Source organism: Microtus pennsylvanicus, chromosome 21 (assembly GCF_037038515.1).
Source record: "Microtus pennsylvanicus isolate mMicPen1 chromosome 21, mMicPen1.hap1, whole genome shotgun sequence".
Classification (NCBI taxonomy): Eukaryota; Metazoa; Chordata; class Mammalia; order Rodentia; family Cricetidae; genus Microtus; species Microtus pennsylvanicus.
The window spans coordinates 10,163,246-10,182,964 of record NC_134599.1 but is presented as its reverse complement, the minus strand read 5'-3'; the positions used below and the strand labels follow the sequence as shown (position 1 = coordinate 10,182,964).

At 49.9% G+C, this 19,719-nt stretch overlaps 1 protein-coding gene across 2 annotated transcripts in view; it reads left to right on the top strand.

The window, feature by feature from the left end:
- Hoxa3 (homeobox A3) overlaps positions 1-15,445 on the top strand; it is a 44,005-nt gene extending 28,560 nt beyond the window's left edge. The window contains exons 3-5 of one of the 2 annotated variants that reach the window (XM_075955138.1): positions 858-940; positions 11,779-12,427; positions 13,798-15,445. In XM_075955138.1, the coding sequence (XP_075811253.1) occupies positions 11,899-12,427; positions 13,798-14,603 (1,335 nt within the window). In that variant the 5' untranslated portion in view covers positions 858-940; positions 11,779-11,898 and the 3' untranslated portion in view covers positions 14,604-15,445. Of the gene's footprint in view, positions 1-857; positions 941-8,712; positions 8,901-11,778; positions 12,428-13,797 lie in introns of those variants that run through there. The other variant, XM_075955139.1, reaches the window with a different exon arrangement.
- Positions 15,446-19,719: the final 4,274 nt, after the last annotated feature.

Genomic DNA, 19,719 nt, shown 5'->3' with positions numbered 1-19,719 from the left:
GCTGCACAGACTCAACAGAGGACTAACAAGCTGGGGTCATTCTCTGCCCTTTCCTGACCCCCCAAAAGCTATCATTTGGCCATTTTCTAGTTAGCAAGCAAGGGAGTGCTAAAACAGGGAGGCATGAGGCTGCAGTAGAGTCGGTGGGGGCTGGGGGGAGTGGAAGGCTTGTATTTATTGTCCAGCACTTTGGTCTTACTTGGTTTCTAGCAGCAGGAGTTGGTCCGTTCTTAGGGACTGGGCACTGCTTTAGCCCACCAGGACCAAGAAATAGCTTGCCCAGTCCTTCAGTGAACCAGAAGACAAAACCTCCCAAGACTGCCCCTGATCTGTGAACTGAGCAGGGCTCTGATTTCCCGCCAACAGAAATGAGCGCTATTAGTGAGGTTTCAGCAGAGCCTGTGATCGAATGCTTCCAGACAAGGCTTCCCATTGTTTGCAAAAGAAAATAAAGCTTGCCTTCACATTCCCCAAGTTGGGGTACAATCGGAGCTCTGCCAGCGGATCCCGCATCACCAGCAAAAGCCATCTTATTTTCCTCCCTCTAACTCATTCTCCAGCCCCCCCCAAGCTATGCAAAAGGAAAAGGAGATTGTGGGCGCAGAGATGGAGGATTGTGGGTGCAGAGATGGAGTATGTATTCGTTTTACAAAAATAAATCACCATCTTCGGGCCATTTGTAGACTGGAATATTTCGAGCTATGAGTGCGTCTCATGGACCAGTGCCCTGGCGACAATTCCGTGTCCGCGTCACCCTGGGGCCACCCTGGCGCCCACAGAGGACACATTTCTAACTCCAGTCTTCATTCCCTTCCTTCACAGCCACCATTCACCCTCTGCTGTTTATTTGTCTGCAGAGTGCCTGGACACTGGAAAAAGCGAATCCCTGAGCACCTGGAATCGAAGAGCATTCCGGGTTCAGATTTAAACATCTTTGGAGGTAAGTGTTGCACCAAATTCTTTCTCAGGCTTGGGACTTTGCACCAGGAGGCGGGGAGAAGTGTACCTCCCCCACTCCTGGCAACTAGAGCTGGCTGAAAGAGGTTTTGGTCAATATTTAACTTTGGTAGACTTTAGAGCTGGGCTGCAGCGTGACCATGTGGGCATGAGGCAGACAAAGAGCAGGCTCCAAAGCCTGTAGTAGGTAGGGGCAGAGGGTGCAGAAGCAAAAGAAGAGGTAGGGAGAGCCAGAGGGGTGTGTTTGTAACTCTCCACAAGCCCCAAACAGACACCCTGCTGCAAATCAGAAGGAGGCAGGAGCCAGGGCAGCAAGGTGACTGCAGTGTGCTCTGTGGCTGGGGAGACTGGGAAGCTGTGCATCCTGAAATTGCCAGCCAGTTCCAGCTCTGAGCTGAGAAAACTTGTCTCCGCCACCTGCGTTCTGTCTGATCAGAAACTTCTTGCGATGGCAGTTTTTCCAGTGTGCAGGCCCTGCTCAGGCCGAGTCTACTCCAGTCTTTCCTCAGAGCAGACCCACAGTGCTTTCTACAGGAAAAGCCCAGATCTTCTAGCTCGGAATGTTTTCTTTTTCTATTTGGAGCAAGGGAAAAACTCTTTAAAATTCTTTTCAAGCTCTGGCTTAATTTGTTCTTTTAGTTTGAGATGCAGGGAGGTGATTACTGTGGTTTATTACCTTGTAAAGGAGCTATAAATTACGGTCCTATGGTCCTGTTTGGGGGAGGGATTGCTGGAATAGTTTTCAGAAGTTTAGTGGGAAAGGATGAGTTTGCTTTGTTCTTTCAGGGGTTAAACCTTTTTCCCCTGGTGCTGGGAATGGAACCCAGGGCCTCTGCACATAGTAGGTGAGCATTCTATCACTGACCTATGAGGTACCTCCAACCCAGGGATTACTTCTTTTAAAAACAAATAGCCAAACTTTTCAAATTTTGTGTCAGTTTTCTAAGGCCAAATCTTTCCTAAAATTTCCTCCCCAGACAGATATCAGGTTGTCAGTTAATTCCAATATACTATTTAATGGTGCTTTATGGCTGGGATGCAGTTTGGGATACCATTGTTTTTATCAGATAGGAAGTAAACAGTCCTGGTAATGGAATTACTATCTCAGCTGTGGGTGTCTGTTTCTATCAAGCATAGAAGGAAAATTTTAGGCATTTACAACTCAGTGTGTCTACATGATTTGCATATCTGTCGACCTTGAAAGCTGCAGGAGTATAAGATGATATACACAGTCACTTGTGTCTCGAGAGCTGAAGCACATTTGTACTGCAGTTGTAACCACAGGAAATATCTCATGGTAAATAAAGATTTATCATTCAAGTATAGTTTTGATAGAGAAATCAGATTGCCATGTTTGAGAACAGATATATCTAATCTAACAACAGCCTGGCAAATATTGACTAATAGTCTTCTGTACGCTTGGTCACCTGCTCCTCCTGAGCCAACTTTCCCCCAGTTTGGCTCTGGCGGCCTGGCTCATAGCTTGGGTTCTCAGCCCTGGCCAGAGTGAGGGGAAAGGGTCTGGTGACCACCCTCTCCAGCCAGTTTTGCTTCAGGAAAGTGGAAACCCGGGTGCTGAAGGAAAACTCAGCTGTTGGGTGCCTGTGGGGGTTGCTCAGCCTAACTTCACCCTTACTTCACACTTAGAGGGTTTTTTTTCTTCTCAAAAGTTACATTTCTTTTGACTGCCTCAGATTTCCAAATCACCCACATCAGTCCTCAATGTTAATTGTTAAGCAGCAGTTGGTGCATTAATGGATATGTTAGTGTCATGGAGGCTCCAGCATGGGATTGGGATGCCAATGGGCTTCACTGAAGCTAAGGCATTTCTCTGAAGCAGCGCCAGGGATTGCTACCATTGACTTATGGCCTCAAAAGTTTCAGTTTGCTTGGAAGTGTTGAGAGTGTTCAGAGGGGGCCCTCACCATCTTTGCAGAAACTTAGGGAAGGGAGTTGTTGGGCCATATTCCTAGGTCTCTCTGTGGTATCTGGAAAGCTCAATGTGAATGACTGGCACTGGGGAATGGGTGTCACGTGTCACGTGGGGCAGACAACACAAAGACGAGTGGATTGACTCCTTGGAAGACAGAAGAATATATTATGGAAGCCAGCATTTGGTCTGTTCTTTATCTCTCAAACCTGGGCCAGACAGGTTTGGATTCTTGCTTTCCAGCACCTGAGTCAGCCATGGCTAGGATGGTTTCTATGGAAGTCTTCCAGCTAGAACCCCAAAAGTGTGTTGCCACCAGCTTAGGCTAGCACTCACTTCCAAGGTCATGACTTGAACACCCCCATCATTCATGAGAAAGTCTCTTGACTTATGTTCTCAGCAGACTCCCTTTGGGTCCCTTCTGGTGAGAAAAGATGGGGAAACTCATACACAGTCTCCTGTAGTTTCTACAAGTAAGTCCCCACACTTGGGGCCAGCTGAAGAGTAACCCTCCTGAAATAAAAGACACTCAAGGTTCAGAAATCAGGACTAGGGATGTTTAGACAGTCTGTGAAAAGGTTGAAATGTGTGGGTGATGTCACCAAACAGAAGGTGGAGATTGGAAGGACAGTGTGTTTGCTTTAGCCAGGTTCTACTGAGCAGAACTGGTTCAGTTCAGTTTCAGCTGTTAGCTGTGGAGTTGTCTTAGGGCCAGAGCGTGCAGAAACTACAGGGAGGATCTCAGGTTGTCTTGTAGGTTAGCACAGGAGACTCCAGTGGAGTTCAATGCTTCCCCCTATTTCAGAGGCAATTAGATCATTTCCTCTTACATTTCTCATCTTTAAAAGCATATAATTTCATGTATCACTCAGCTATGCACCGAGGAAATGCATAAGTATGGGTTTGGCTCGGGCATTAGGTCTCTCCAGATTTAGCAAAATCTTGATCCACAACTTTATAGTGGAGCATGGCTTTCCTAGTAGGTTGCCACTGAACAAAACCACTGGACTTGGAGAAGAGACATTAACATTTTGTCAGGTAATTATAGGCCTTTTGGTTTCTCCAGTGGCTGTGGTGTATGGCGTGGGTGTTAGCAAACTCCATACAATTGCATGCCATGAAGAAATCTGCTGACTGATCCACCGACTAGCCAGTCATTTCTGGGCTTGGCTCTTGCCTTTTGATATCCGGGTCTGTGGGTCAGAAAAGCCTGGAGGGGGTAGGGTTAGGCATGCTGAATTCGATTTGTCTGTGGAAGAGAGGCCATAGGAAAAGTTAAGTGGACACTAAGAAGACAGAGAGCTTTGCTGTTCCCTTATGTTTGGAGCGTGTGTAAAGAAATGGAACTGCAGATAAGTTCCTTTGTGTGGTATGTATGTATGTGGGGTACCCCCTCATGGTCCTGCTGCTGAGACAGATCTCTGACCCTCCTATCCTGGACAAGATCCCCTACTTTTCCTCCCCCAAATCGAAATGTTCTGTTTGGAAATCTGGTTCCTTCAGTGACTCCCTATTCCAAATAAAAGGATTTAAGTTGACATGTAGCCACGTGAGCACATAACAGTGCACATTACTGTGGCATTTGGAGCGGAGACCCAGGAAGGCTTCATCTGTGATTACGTTTTCTAGATTCTCTTTAGAGCGAGAGCTCCCCCCCCACCCCACGCACCCACCTCCTCCTTCTCCTTCTCCTTTCCCTTCTCCGGAGCAGGCGCTCTTACAGCGGCTTGCAGTTTTCAGTTCTCATGGAGCAGTTCTGGGCAAGCTAGCCGATGGGACTCCAGGCCATACCAGAAGGATGGAATTTATTTTAAGGTATTTCCTCTGATTGTTCATATCTAGAGTGAGTTATGGCTAGGAGAGACAAAGGTCAGGCGAGGAGACACTGGATCATGGACAGGACCCTCAGCCTCTGTCTTCCTTTGTTTCTGTTTTAGAACCGAAAGCAACTGAAAGACTCCCAGTAGCGCCTCAGACTCTGAGGTTAATTCCCTCAGAAAATATTGTGAGGTGTAAAGGGTATTTGGGGGCTACTAGATGGACAAGTACTCTCTAGTATTCGGGTTGCTTTGTCCCACTGCAACCTGGGCTGAAGTCCCAGGAGCTAAGCCCCAGGCAGAGGAAGGCTTGTGGTGTCTGAGGTAGCTGGAAGCTGTGGTCAGGCAGAGGTGGCCAACAAGAGGCTAGAATGGCCAGCCCTCATGAAAAGAGTGGGGGCCAGCAGCTGAGAAGGGGAGCGTCTCTCCATTTGGCCAGTGTTTACTGAGCAGGATGGAGGGTTAGGGCTGACCTGGGCAGCCTGAGCAGATGGGAGAGGAAAATCAATGAGGACAATGTGCAGATGCACTGCCATTTTATTGATGATGCTTCCAGGCACTTTGTCCAGCGTTGGGTTGCAGGGGCAGAGTTCCCCTTGCCGGACCCAGTGAGTCCAACCTGGAGGGCCTGCCATTGTTTCCAGAGCAATATCTGCCTGGGACGGATGGAGAAAGGCAGCTCAGACCTCGGGGAAGCTTGGCGCGCTGGTGAGCCTGCCAGTCGACTGGAAGTTGATTTTCTTTTCAGAAGGGGATTGGGGCTCAGTTTGTACTTCCATCAGCGTTTTTTGGTTTAAAGAACTGGCCCGTGTGCCCCAAAATCAGAGGGAATTTTGTAGCTATCGTCCTCAGCAAGCAGAGACAGGTATTTCTCTGGCTTTATATTCCCTGAAAGGGAGCTGTTGCCAGCCTGGAGGCAGATGAGTTAGACTGCGTGCTTCCAAAGCACTGGCCAGGCCAGGGCTAATTGGGCTTTGGGGACCTTCTGCTCCTGGGAAGAGTGGAAGGAAGTCTTTGGAAAGGTGGAAGAAACTGCGCTTTACTTTGCTCCTTGGAGCAGAAAAAGGGGTGCCTGGTGAGGAGTTGGAATCAAATTTGCTCTCTTTAATAAAACAAAAGGCCATATTTCCTTATTTACAAAACAAAAACAAATCAGGCTTCCTCTGCTTGAGTGAGATTTACTTTCCCTGAAAGAGCCGATTCTGCCTTCCCCATGCCGACCTCCGTGGTAACAGTGCTTAACTGAGGCCGTTTCAAGTGCTCTAAAACACCCCTTGGAAATAAAATGTTAGCTTTAATTGCTGTTCAATTACTTGTCAGCATTTCATATGATTTATGACCCAGTTCTGGTGCATTTTTGACCCAGTTAAAGACTCATAAATAATATAGTTTGACTAGAAATAAGGAGAAATGGAGTATAGGTTTGTTAGAGACGTCTTTTTATTGTGGCTTCAGTGCCGGCAAGCAGAATAAATATCTAACAACACGCTCTGTAAACTGGTTCCATATAAAAGCATGCACAGTGAGAAGCCAATAACTGCTTTCATAGGACACGGCGGTGTTTCCCTCCCAGGAAAGAGCTAAAGCCACTGTTATGGCCAAACGATTAGCTATTAAAAAGACTGGTCCCCCTAGGCACTCCAAGCACCAGCCTCAACCTCACCGGCCGGGGCATTTCCTCAATAACTTCCCTCCCCATTCTTGGATTTTAAGGCTTCTTGCCAAAAGTTACTCCTCACCTACCTCCCTGGCTTGCACAGATAGTCTTGGAGCAGTGAGACCTTTCAGAGATGGGTAGGACACCCCTTTGAATGGCAGAAAGGTCCCACCAGGCACCTTCATTGCTCCAAGCACTCTGTGCCTGAGAAAATGCTTTCTTCTAGTACCTCTGGAAACCATGGGATTTAGGGAAGCTCAGAGGTGCCACGCAAAGAAAACTTGGCGGGTTTGGAGAAGCCGGGTAAACGATGGGATTTGCCTAGAAAGCTTACCCGTGGCAGTGAGCAATTTCAAGAGGTGGAAATCCAATAGCGTGTTTTCAATCTCAACACAATAACAAACCAACAAAACCCTGCTATCATAAATCATTAATTTTAATCATCTCTCCTAAGCTTGTTCCAAAAATCAGTCTTTTGGATTTCAGATGTGAGGCATAAGGCCGGGATACAGACCCGTGTCTTGAAATCAGAGATCTATTTTGCCCGCTGGGGCCCACCGCCCAGAAGCCCCCTAGTTTGGGTCAGTAGAGGCCCTGGTCTGAGTTGAGCTCTCACCCAAGCTCTCCTGTGGTTCCCGCAACTCCTCAGGTCGGGCCTGGTCCCAGCGCTTGGGTGACTGGACTTGGTCTGGTCGAGCAGGAAAGGTACGCGTTGCAGACGTCCCAGCCCCTTGCTCCAAAGCTCTCAGCCCCTTTGGACTAGAAGGTCCACTCCCAGGTCTGGTTCTCACGGCCTTCCCTGCAGCTGGCTTAGCTGAGAAGGCGGTGAGAGTCGCGTCAGCAATTTGGAGGAGAAAGTGCGGGTTGATTATTGACCCACGCCTTCTTTCTTCAAATGCCACATCCGACCCTGAGGGTTTGAAGAGAAAATGCCGCGGAGCGGATTTTTGCGGCCCGGTCTCACCTCCTACACGTCCTGGCTCTTCCCTTTCAAGTTGCGCCGCTGCGATATGCCATAAGGACCAAGTGTTTGCTGTTTTGTGCTCTGTTTACAGCTTTGGGGAGCCGAGTCATAAATCTTACCCAGCCATAAATGACAAAAACCATTGGTATGCATGAGGCCACCCTAGCCCGGAGTGCTTTTTGATTTCTCCCCTTTCCCCTGGCTTTGTTTTTGCTCTAAGGTGACACTTTGGCTCCCTGACAATTTAAACATACTACTTATATTTTTAACACCTTCCTTTGAGAAAGGACCCTTGTTGACGCCTCCGAATTGCATGAAAGCGCTCTCTCTCTCTCTCTCTCTCTCTCTCTCTCTCTCTCTCTCTCTCTTCTCTCCTCTCTCTTTTCCCACACTCCTAACCTGGGAGAGTTTACTTCTGAAGCTGGGAAGCTGAGGAAGGTACTGGGAATGATCCCATCCTCTTTAAAGTTGTGGCATATAACCAAGGAAATTCAGCAGGCCTTTGCTCAAGCCAGCAAAAGGAAGGCCACTCAGCTAATGAGGGGGTGAAATATCATGGATGTCCATTTCTGTTGGTGTCCGAGCCTTATCTGTCTTCTTTGTAGGCGACCTCCTTGCGTGCAGTACAATGAAATGGGCACGCAAGAGGTGGAGACTCCAGTTTCTAGGTATCTTTGTGTATGCCTGAGCCCGGAGAGGTTCCTTTCGCTGTGGGGACAGTTGTCTATCTCCCCAGGACACTTCCCTCCTTATGGCCTAGAAATATAACTGAAGGCAGTTGAGTTGCATTTGAGGATGTGTCTGGAAATAGGACCTATCCCTGCACCACAGGGACTGGCTTTGGGGTGTCTATATTGGGAGAGGCAGGTGAAGTAAACTACCCAAAGTAAGGGCAACTCATTTCTCTTTCTCCCCCACCCCCAATAAAAATGTCCAGGGCAGGGAATTGCGTGGTTTCTCAGACAGATTCTTAAGAAATAGAGCCCCGCAAGAGAGCCCCTTTGTGAGAGCCGTTTGTCCTCATTAGCATAATTTTCCTGGACTTTAGTGACGCCTAGGAAGGAGAGGGAGGGCGTGGGGTGGGGGAGGCCGCCCTCCTCCCGCTGCCGCCGAGCTCGCTCTGCTCCTGTTCCTCCCCTCGCCTTAGCCCCATCCCCCACGCCGGCGCTTCCCTAGCCGCTCGGCTCTCCCCTCCCGCCCGCCCCGGCACCCCTTACCGCACCCCCCGACCGACCCCTGCTCGGCGCAGTATTCATAAGAAACATACCCAAGTCGGTGCCACTAGCCCCGCGGAGCCCGGCCGCGCCAGCGCTTATCTGGGGCCGCGGCCGCGGGCAGGGCGGGGGCGGGCGTGGGGGAGGGGAGGGGAGGGGGTCCAGTAGCCCCAGTCCGCCCGGGGCCAGCCGCCCAAGCAGCAAGTCGCCCCACTCTCCGCGGAGCCCCGGCCTCGGGGGTCTCCCGCCAGCCCGCCCGCCCGCCGGCTCGGCGGATGCTGAGGGTCGTTGGCCATCCCGCGCCGAGGGGACCCGGGGCCGCAGCCCAAGCCCGAGCCCGCCGCGGCCGTCAGAAGTTAAGGTAAGCGGGGCCACCGCCGGCCTCTCTCAGCGCTGAATGGTAGAGTGTACGTCTCGGTGATTTATGGCTGCAGACTTAAATCTCGGTTCAAGAAGAGTTCACAAGCCGGAGCTTCCTCGCCGGCAGTGACTGATACCCTCACACTTCAGTTCAGGCCGCGCTCCCATCCCCGCCCCCACTCTCCCCTCTTTCCTAGCCCAGACTCAACTTTTCTGGGTTGGTGAGAGAGGGAGGAGTGGGCTGGAACCCTAGCTTCTATCTCGACGTCCCCTTTCGAACTCGTGTGAGGGCAGCTAAGGGAAGGAGAGGAGCGGAGTCTGGAGGAGGTGGAATTTGGGCATACCTTGTGTGGAGACAACGGGTTTGCTTCCTGTACTCAGTTCAGCCTCCTCAACTCGCTTCAGCTCTTGCACCTGGAGGTTATTGTCCAGGACCAGATCCTTGTGGAGGAATCTCCCTCCACCCTCAGCCCTTGCTTGGGGGGGACAAAGCAAAGTTTCCTGGCTGGCAAACCTCCAACTTCTTTACTAGGTTGAAAACTTTGGGGGCTGGAGGGGGCGGGTTGTGTGGGCTCTAAGGTGATTGCAGACCTCAAACAATGGGATCTCTAAGTTGAATTCATGTTTTAAGTTTGTGGACGCTGCCTTATGCTCTTTGATTTTAAAGGTTCTTCTTGTTGTTGTTATTTTAGAAGGCAATGTACAGTCTGATGAAAAGGCTAAAGCAAGCGTCAGGCTGGTGTAGCCTGTGCTAATGGCTTAGAAAGTCACTAGAAATACTTCACGTTCAAAATCAATTTTGTTTCATCTAATATCTTGCTGTTCCAATGTCTAGAGTAATTTTCTTAACCTGACGTTTTACCTTAATCAAGCTTGGTATCTCAAAAATTTATAATGACAGGCATTAACACTGCCAAATATAATAGGAACTGTTTTCAGTGTAAGAACGAGCAAAGTAGACATTAAATTGTAATTCACTTTTAAATTTTATTTTGCCCTTTATTTACTTTCCATAGTGTTATCTGTAGCTTCCTAGACATTTCCAAAAGGGAAACAATACTCCAGGGTTCATGGCCACGCACAATAACTCTGGATAAGTGCTGCTGTGCTTCTTTATTGAGGTTCTGGAAAATTAATTGTGCCTGTTTTCCAGATGTTGATCAGATTGTTGGTTTAATGATGAAATCTAAGGGAGTTTATTATTAAAAACAAGATTATAACCACCCATTGGTGGATACTTGCTATATTATTTTTCTGGTTAATATCTGCTGTTTCTAGAAAAGTTAAATAACTCTGGGATCGAATAGTCACAGTAGGGGTTTGAAATGTAAACCATTATCTGTGTGGATTGGCTGGTAATTTTCTTATTGGTCAGAGGGACTAGCATTCTGAGTGTGTGTGTGTGTGCGCGTTTGTATGAGTGTGTGCACATGTAAGGCTCACAGGGAACTTTACTTGCTGAGAATTAGAAGTTTACCCTGTAAAAGTTGAAAACCAAGAGAATGCAGATTTCACTTCTAACAAACCACTTCCTAAATGAGATTTTTAGTTGCTTTTTAGGTTTCTTTTTACTTAGTATTTCTGGAGGAGGAAAATAAACCAAATAACAAATATGATCAACAATAGTATACAAAGATCAGGGAAGTCTGGCAGGAGTTTATGGTTTGTGCTTCCATGCCTCCTCCGGAGCCAAATGACCCCCATACATCAAATTGCATAGCAGTTTCTAAGACAGAACCTATTATCGGTAAGTTGGAAGGAGAGTTCAAGCCGTGGTCATGGAGATGAACGCTGGTTTTTCAGGTTCCTGGTGGGTTGTTTTTTTTCTCTAATCCATCATGTTTTAACAGGTAGAATTTGATAGTTGTCCAGAATAACAGCACCTCAGAAAGTCCAAGGCAGGAGAGTCTGGGAACCTCCTGTAACTTCGAAACAGAGTCTGGGGTGACTTGCTTCAAAGTGCCTGAAAAACAGGGTAGGAGAAATAGTATAGACAGTTACAGGGTTTGAGTTGAGTTTGTGACTTATGGGTGGGGTAGTGGTGTTTGTCATTCCCAGCACCCCTGGGGGGAGAGAGAGAGAGAGAGAGAGAGAGAGAGAGAGAGAGAGAGAGAGAGAGAGAGAGAGAAGGGTTCTATCCAAAGTTTTCTCTCTCACCGACCCACTTCTTGACCTTATAGGGTTCATTTGGAGGAGGTTGGTCCTCTTCACTGAACTAGAGCAGGTTAACTACCCGATAGGCTCAGCTTCTGAAGTTCATCATGGTCTGATAGAGCCGCTGCCTCTCTGTCTCTCTGTCTCTGTCTCTGTCTCTGTCTCTCTCTCTCTCTATGTGTGTGTGTGTGTGTGTGTGTGTGTGTGCAAACCTCCTATGAAAGCTCCAGAAAAAGGCTGGCTAGGAAGAAAGTCTGCCTCTGTTAGGGTTTGGGGACTAATAAAAATCCTAAAGTGGGGATTGGAGAAAAAAATGGCGACCCCTTGCCCTCTTGAGAGTTCCCCCAAAGTCTTGAGAGAGCCTCAGCCTCTACAAAGGGACGCCACGGTTTCTTCTGGAAAAGAAAGACCCCAACCTAAACTCCAAAGCCTTCCTCATTTTGGACTTCGACTCCAGAGACCCAGCTTCCAGCCCTTACTGGTTCTGCTCCTCTCTCCGAGGAAAATCCCCCAACTCCAGACCCAAGTTAAGCAAATATTTGTAGCTGCCAGTAAATTCCAGCAGCTTTTTATAGAGCGGCTCCCTGCGCCCGGGGCCACGTCGTGCTGCTAAATATTGCTGACCACTTTTTCTTTTATGGCTTTCATGTCACTTAGCTATTGAGAATAAGATGGATTTGCGCGGAGCCCTCACCGCGCTGCACTTCTCCCCCCCCTCCCTTCAGGTCTGCGTGGGGCGGCCATTGGCGGCGGAGTGTCACGTGACCGCGGGGGCGTGCCAATGTGCTCCCTTACGGGTGTCAAGCCCCTGTCAGAGTGTGCGATCACGATCGTGAAACATCGCGATGCAAAAAGCGACCTTCTACGACAGCTCGGCGATCTACGGTGGCTACCCCTACCAAGCAGCCAATGGGTTCGCTTACAATGCCAGTCAGCAGTCATACGCGCCGCCTGCGGCTTTGGGCACCGATGGCGTTGAGTACCACCGACCCGCCTGCTCCCTCCAGTCCCCCGCCAGTGCTGGGGGTCACCCCAAAGCTCACGAGCTGAGTGAAGCGTGTCTGCGCACCTTGAGTGGCCCTCCTAGCCAGCCCCCAGGCTTGGGTGATCCGCCTTTGCCTCCACCTCCTCCCCAGGCAGCACCCCCAGCCCCACAGCCTCCCCAGCCCCCACCACAGCCCCCTGCCCCCACTCCTGCAGCTCCCCCGCCTCCCTCTTCTGTATCCCCCCCTCAAAGTGCCAACAGCAACCCTACCCCCGCCAGCACAGCCAAGAGCCCCCTGCTCAACTCTCCCACAGTGGGCAAACAAATCTTTCCCTGGATGAAGGAGTCGAGACAGAACACTAAGCAGAAAACCAGCGGCTCCAGCTCAGGTAAATGGGTGCCTTCTGGAGGCGAGGCCTGTGGCCAAGCACTGAGCCTTAAGCCACCTCCAGCCATTACCAGCACAGTCTAGGAGCCGTGGAAATGTATCTCCCGCACTCTGCCCCCGCCCCCCCCCCACGCAAGGAGAAAAGTGTTTCCAGAATCTTTGCTACTTATGGGGCTGATAAGGTTTCTGTGGTAAGGATCCCCCAGACATAAACCTAACCGAAGTCCATCTGGACTTCTCTAGGACAGTGTGACCCTGGCGAAGTTGGAATCTCTCCTTGTTCCACTGTTGGGAGTTGAGACCTCTAGGGAGAACCATCCGGAGGGCCTCTGTCTCTCTAGGCAAAAGCTCCTCTTTTCTAAGCAAACAGTGGCATCCTCCCATACAGAGATGTGGCAGAATAAAAGCAGGCCTAATCATCACCCAAGTCAGAATCAATGCTTTGTCTATAATCAAAGCCAGTGTTTGCTGCAGCCGATGGAGTGGCTGCCTTAGCTCTGGGCAGGCCTTGCTCAGTCTCAGTACAATGAAGGAGGCAGCCGGGCATCTCCTGGGGGAGGGGATTCAGCTTATCTTCCTAATGGGAACCACATGAGGCTTTGGGAACTGGACTCCTATAGAGGAGCCTCAGCCTCAAGGCCCTGGCCTTCCCGGTCCTTTGGTTACCTTGGCCCCTCCCTCTCCAGTTTCCATTGCTCTCTCCTGAGCCTGCGTGTCTGGAACATCCAGAGCAGGTATTTGGGGAGTCAAGGAAGACAGGAGGCACCAAGGGCCAAATTGAGCAGCCTGCTTCATGACATCGAGAGCCCGAATAACCAGTACTCCTCAAGGGCCTCTCTCCCAGGACTAGAGAGCTTCAGTGAGCTCTGCTCTCCTTGGGTCAGAGAAGGCCTTCCAGTTTGACCTTAGGGATGGTAGATACTAGAATTGGTTAGTTGAAGCTAATGGCCAATCACTCAGTCACTCGGGGAGGATGAAAGGCCTTCATGCATATACTAGGTCTCTCACATTTCAGCATTGAAGGAACGAAGATAGAGACACCTGCCCACAGGAAGCTTATAGTCGAATAGGCCAGTAAATCAGCCAAACAAGTAAAAGGTTAGAGAGGAAGTGCAGGCCAGAAAGGCAAGCAGGAGGCTCTGCCGCTCTGTCCTCCCCTTGAAGCCCAGGATTCGCTCGCTCCTTAGGCTCCTTAGCGGAAGGAAGGGCAGGCTAACTGGGCTGTTTCTGCTCACCAAGGGTCCTGCTTCTCTCTGGTGGAGGACAGGGGCTTTAGTGGGGTGAAGTAAAGAGGGGCTAGGCTAGGGCTGGGGAGCTGGGCGGGGTTGCCAGAAGCCCCTGACACCACTCTTCCTTTCTGTGTCCCCGCAGGGGAGAGCTGCGCTGGTGACAAGAGCCCGCCTGGGCAAGCTTCGTCCAAGCGCGCGCGCACGGCGTACACGAGCGCGCAGCTGGTTGAGCTGGAGAAGGAGTTCCACTTCAACCGCTACCTTTGCCGGCCGCGCCGAGTGGAAATGGCCAACCTGCTGAACCTCACCGAGCGCCAGATCAAGATCTGGTTCCAGAACCGCCGAATGAAGTACAAGAAGGACCAGAAGGGCAAGGGCATGCTGACCTCGTCTGGGGGCCAGTCCCCAAGTCGCAGTCCCGTGCCTCCCGGTGCAGGAGGTTATCTGAACTCTATGCATTCGCTGGTCAACAGTGTCCCTTATGAGCCCCAGTCACCCCCTCCCTTCTCCAAGCCCCCCCAAGGCGCCTATGGGTTGCCTCCTGCCTCCTACCCCGCTCCCTTGCCCAACTGCGCTCCCCCTCCTCCCCCACAGAAGCGCTACGCAGCGGCGGGGTCAGGCGCAGGGGGCACCCCTGACTATGACCCGCATGCTCACAGCCTGCAGGGTAACGGCAGCTATGGGACCCCACACTTACAGGGAAGCCCCGTCTTCGTGGGGGGCAGCTATGTGGAGCCCATGAGCAACTCCGGGCCAGCACTCTTTGGCCTAACCCATCTCCCCCACACCACCTCGGCTGCCATGGACTACGGGGGCACTGGGCCGCTGGGCAGCGGTCACCACCATGGGCCGGGGCCTGGGGAGCCACACCCCACCTACACGGACCTTACTGCCCACCATCCTTCTCAGGGAAGAATTCAGGAAGCGCCCAAACTCACCCACCTGTGATGATGGGCTCGGGCTGCGTGCCAGGAGAGTTACCCTCCCCACCTTCTTTGGTTCTTTTTCCTTTTTAAAATTTTGTTTTGTTTTATGTTCTTCCTGCCTCTCCCTTTTCTTCTCTGCACCCCTCCCTCATTTTGTTTTCTTTGGTAATGCTTTTTTTACGGTTTATGTGACGTAGCAATCTTGGTTGCTGGAAAGGCTGTATCAGTAGTGACATTTCCACCCCCCCCACCGCCCAGCCCCGGCTCTGGCTCTACACCCCTAACCTTCTCTACTCTTTGATAAGAAACAGGGTATATGAACAAACTTGCTAGATGAGTTTTCAATGTGAATTTGTTTGTACGTTATGGCTCCCGAGAGGAAGCAATTACGTTTATTTTTTTTTAAGTTTTAGTTTTTAAAATTGCACTTCTTGTAATGAGCGAGAAAAAGAAATCAAAGGCGCTTTGAAACAGGGACTTCCTGTGCAAAGATGACTAAGTGTACGTCTTTCCGTGTGTGTATGCTTGTGAACAGTCAGATTTATTTATATTTTTTGCAAGCATTGAATAGTCTAAGTTTTAAATATTATTTATCCCCATCCGTTCGTATTTATATTAAAGAAATTCTGTACCCTGATTGTTCAGAAGGTTTCTTGAGCCTTTTGTTCAATGGTGTATTGGCATACATATAAAATTTATTTGAAAGGGAAATAAAATTCCTTTATAAAGACCGTAGCGATGCAATAAGAACAGAGAAGACCCAGCGTTTGAAAACAGTGGTTTAGGTTTGAGACATCCGGCAGAACTGAACGCTAAAAATGCTAGATTTGTTTTGAGAGTTTTACATTCCTTGCTGCTCACATTCTGAGAAACAAAACAAAAATAAAAAATAAAGTTTTTATTCTGATTAAGATCCGTGTCAAAGGGGGTTCTTTGGCTGAAGACAGGGCTCGGTGTCGAATACAGGCAGAGTAGAGCAGCTGCCGCAGCACCGCGACTCCAGCGTGCGGCCTGGCCCGGAGTGTGTCGCCTGGAAGCTCGGCGAGTTCCGGAGAAAGAGGCCGCGGTTTCTGGAGGCTGCCTCAGCTCGGGAAATGCAGTGCTCCGGGTCCGCTGGGTTGCCTGGTTCCCAGCTGCCGCCCAAGCAGGCGAAGGGCGCCTGACTGCGAAGTGCCGGGCGGCGTGGAAGAAACAAAGGAAGCCGGCCGGAGGCGCGGCGGGGGGCGCACAGGTGCGGGGCGACGCGCCCCGAGAACCCGGAGCTCTTCTCCACCCCCCCACCCCACCCCCGCACCGAAAGCCCAGCCGCCAAAGCCTCATCCTTGGGAACTACACAGGTCTTGAGCTCTTCCCATAAGCGATCGCATTCCAGATCTCCATCGAGGATGCTTTGTGGTTCATTATCGCTTCTGGAGAAGGAAGAGAGAGAGAAAAAATTGTCTCCTAAATTCAGCTCCAAAGAGACCGGTGCTCTCTCGGGTCTCCAGCAAAAGAACTGAGCTCCAGAGTCTCTCTAGGCCTTCCTTGGACTGGGAGGAATCCCTTCCGTGAATCTCAGCATCAACTTCCTCCCGGAATTCAGCCTTTGCCATTCTGTGGATTTATTTCCTCTCTTTTTATGGCCCCAGGGGGAGGAGGAGAGAGAAAGGAGATTGGTATCTTTCTAATAAAAATGCAGTTGTACAAGTGCTTCTTTCATTTGCTTCTACACAAGCTTAATATTACATTTCCACGTTTGGATTTAAGATAGGATGCAGGCTGATTGGCCGGCAGAGTCAAAGGCAGACACAGGAAAAGGAAAATATTTCCATCTTCAAGGCAAAGAATTAGCAATTCAAGAACCAAATTCAGAAAATGCAAGCCTCAGAGCTGCACCCCATTATCAAAACTGGAGGTGAAAGGCCTGTGCCTGAGAATTGGGAGGAACTGAGCCCCCATCCTCCTTGGATTGTATCTTTCAGAGGCAGAAGTGGGAAATGTCGCCATTTTGTTTGCAACCTCAAATGTGGCAAATCGTGGCCTCCACCCACCCACTACCCCAGCACCCCAAGAAAATCCTTAGAAGACACGCTGGAGTCATTTCTGCGGAGCCTCAGAGAGCAGCTTCTAGGGACTCTTTTCACATTTTAGGAAAAAGAAAAATCTCGGAGGATACAAAACCGGCTGCTACAGAAAGCTGCGAGTCTCATGCCGCAGGAGCTTCTCCCACATCCATCCTCCCCGCTTGATTCACGTTTTCTTTTCAAAGATTTTGGCCTGTTGGGAAGTGGACTTGGTCCCCTCACCCAAACCTCATTACCGAAATAACGTGCAGACATCAGAAATGCAGAGGCTGGAAAACCAGTCTTGGTGAGGGCTTTTTGGCTGTTGATGCCGGGCGGATACAGTAGTCTTTTTATGTAAACGGTTCAGAAACATGAAGAAAATTACCTGGGAAAATAAGGACCAGCATCAAAGGGAAGAGACGCATGTGGGGTCTCCACCTGAAAATCTTTGAGATGTCAGCACTTGAACCCAACTCCTAAAATCTTCCCTTTAAAGCAAGAATGGTTTGGGGTCTTCCTTCATTCCTCAGGGCAGAGATTGTACAAGGAAATTCTAATACTGTTTCCCATATCTTGCCAGCCAAGGCATTCATTTTGGCTTTCAAAGAAAAAAATACATCTAGCCCTCAGCTTCCTGGATATTAAAAAGAAATCTTTATTAAAATATCTCCAGAGTTAAAGTAATGGATTGGGGGAAGATCTGAACGTTGGACTGTCTCAGAAAAGGGTGTTCTTCCAGATGGCTTTTGAATTAGCAGCTGAGAGAAGCAAAATGCTCTCACCCACGCAGCCTGACAAAGCCCAATGGTATGGGCAGTCAGGCTATCTAACTTTCCTTCCCTGTCCCTCCACACTTTCTGGTAAAAGCAAATGTCCAAAGCCACCACCCCCCAATCGCAAAGCACCTTAGAATCCTCTCTCCTTCCCCAAACCAATTTTTAAAAAGACAAAATCTCCTTGTTTACTTGCGTTTCCTGCTCTCCTCTTTGCTCGGCCACATTTGAGCTTGGAAAAAGCTTGAAGCTGAAATGTGTTCTTAAGGGCCAGAAGCTGTCAAGGCTTTGGGTGAGCAAGATTGATCGCACCCAGACTTCCTTCGGACCTTTGTTTGGAATAAAAGCAAGAAAACTGCAAAACCTTACATTTTCCAAACTAGCATCTCTATCTGCAAGGCAATGCTCTGAGTTGGTCAAGGTTGGAGACCACTTTATAGCTCATTTCCAACCCAAACCCCTTAGATGCTGGCCTCAGAAATGGAGTTCTGTCCTTGTTCCTTGGTCGGCCTTTCTCATTTTCTGCATAGAATTTTCTCCCCCACCAACCTCTCTCTCCTTGGCCATCAGAATGATTTATTTTCCTGCCACTGATGCCTGCCGGCCTGGGGCACTCTGATCACTTGGTCCATTTCAAAGGAAGAAAAAAAGAAGGAAAAAAAAAAAAACCCGAATCGCCTCACCATCCTTAGGGTTTGTGGGAGAGAAGATACCTTCATCAGATTTCTCTCTCTCTCTCTCTCTCTCTCTCTCTCTCATAGTTTTGGTGATTTTTTTCTTTTAAGTTCTTGCTTGGTTCCTAAAGGTGTTATCTTTTGAATCCTCAGCACTATCCAGCACTTAGTCTGAAGTCCTGTCTCAGAACTGGAGGAAAGAGAATGAAGGAGAAGTTGAAGCGATGTATCTCCTCCTTGAGTCGCCCTCTCCTCCGCAGTGCTGTTTCCCACAAGAGGACCAGGGTGCAAATCTCCCTGGTGTCCAAGAGCAGGAAGGTGTGGGAGGCAATTCAGGCTGCCAAGAAACGCTCGCTGCTTCGGAACCAACCAGTCCCCAAACAGAGCGACAAGTACTGGAAGAAGAGTAAGAGGGAAAAGGGAGCGAGGAACAAGAGTCCTCGCCCTCCCTGCTGATAAGTTCCAGCAGTCTTCCTGGAAATCCGAAATACTCACCGCGCCCGAGCCCTAAGGGTATGAAACCCAGAGTGCCAGGAGCCGCACGAGCCTGCTCGGGGCGGCATTTCTTTGGCTGGCCGCCGCCCAGGCTACGGGGATTTGGACATAAGGACCTGGGGCTGCTGTCTCTCTTGGCACATGCATTTATCTTTCTCCAGCCACTCCTGAGAAGTTGATGGTGTAGGAAGATCGGCAAGCTTCGAGAGCCGCCTCTCTTTTTCCGCTGCCCGCAGGAGCCAGATGCAAAGCTGCCGTGGAAAAGCCTGCTAACAATGGGCCGGGGGCGCATATCCCAGACTGGACATTGAGAGGAGGCGAGGGCAGCAAGGGAGGAGAGGCAGACAGGGTAGAGTGGAATGGGCAAAGGAGAGAGGAAAAAGTGGAAAGGAAAGGATAGGAGAGGGAGGGGAGAAAGAGGGAGAGAAAAAGACAGGAGAGAGAAAGAGAGAGAGAGAGGGAGAGAGAGAGAGAGAGAGAGAGAGAGAGAGAGAGAGAGAATATATGAATATATGAATATATGAATCGGTTCTGAAATCCAGGAACTGATTTTAGGGAAAGTAGAGGAGGAGAAAAAGAAAAGGGGAACCCCCAATATCTTCTCATCTTCTCTCTCCTCCTCCTCCTCCTCCCTTCTCTCTCTCTCTCTCTCTCTCTCTCTCTCTCTCTCTCTCTCTCTCTCCTCTCTCCCTCTCTCTCTCCCTCTGCTCTTTTCTCTTGCCTTAGCAGAACTTATGTGGCTGGGATGCAAGGCCCTCGGGTGTCAAAACTTTGAAGATTAATGGATTACTTTGTTAATGACTGCAGGCGTCAGGCTGAGGTGCTTAAATGATTTGTGAGGTGCGAGGCGTCTTCCCGACAGTCCCAAACAATGCGCGGAGTGTGCGGGGGAGGCAGAGGGCAGCCGCTGGCGGGACCGGCAGCAGGGCTCACAGGCTCACACTCACACACACTCCAGGGAGCACACTAGATCTTGCAGATCAGGAGGCGAACAGACACTCTCGCCCCCACGCACTCCGGGGCATTCCCATCCACACCCAAATATATGTATTTTTGCCCTGAAAAAAGTGTAAATAAAGCCTCGATGGCCCCCAATGAGGCGTTCCTTTCTGACTTTTTTGGATCAATCAAACAGACAGTGGCTTCTTTTG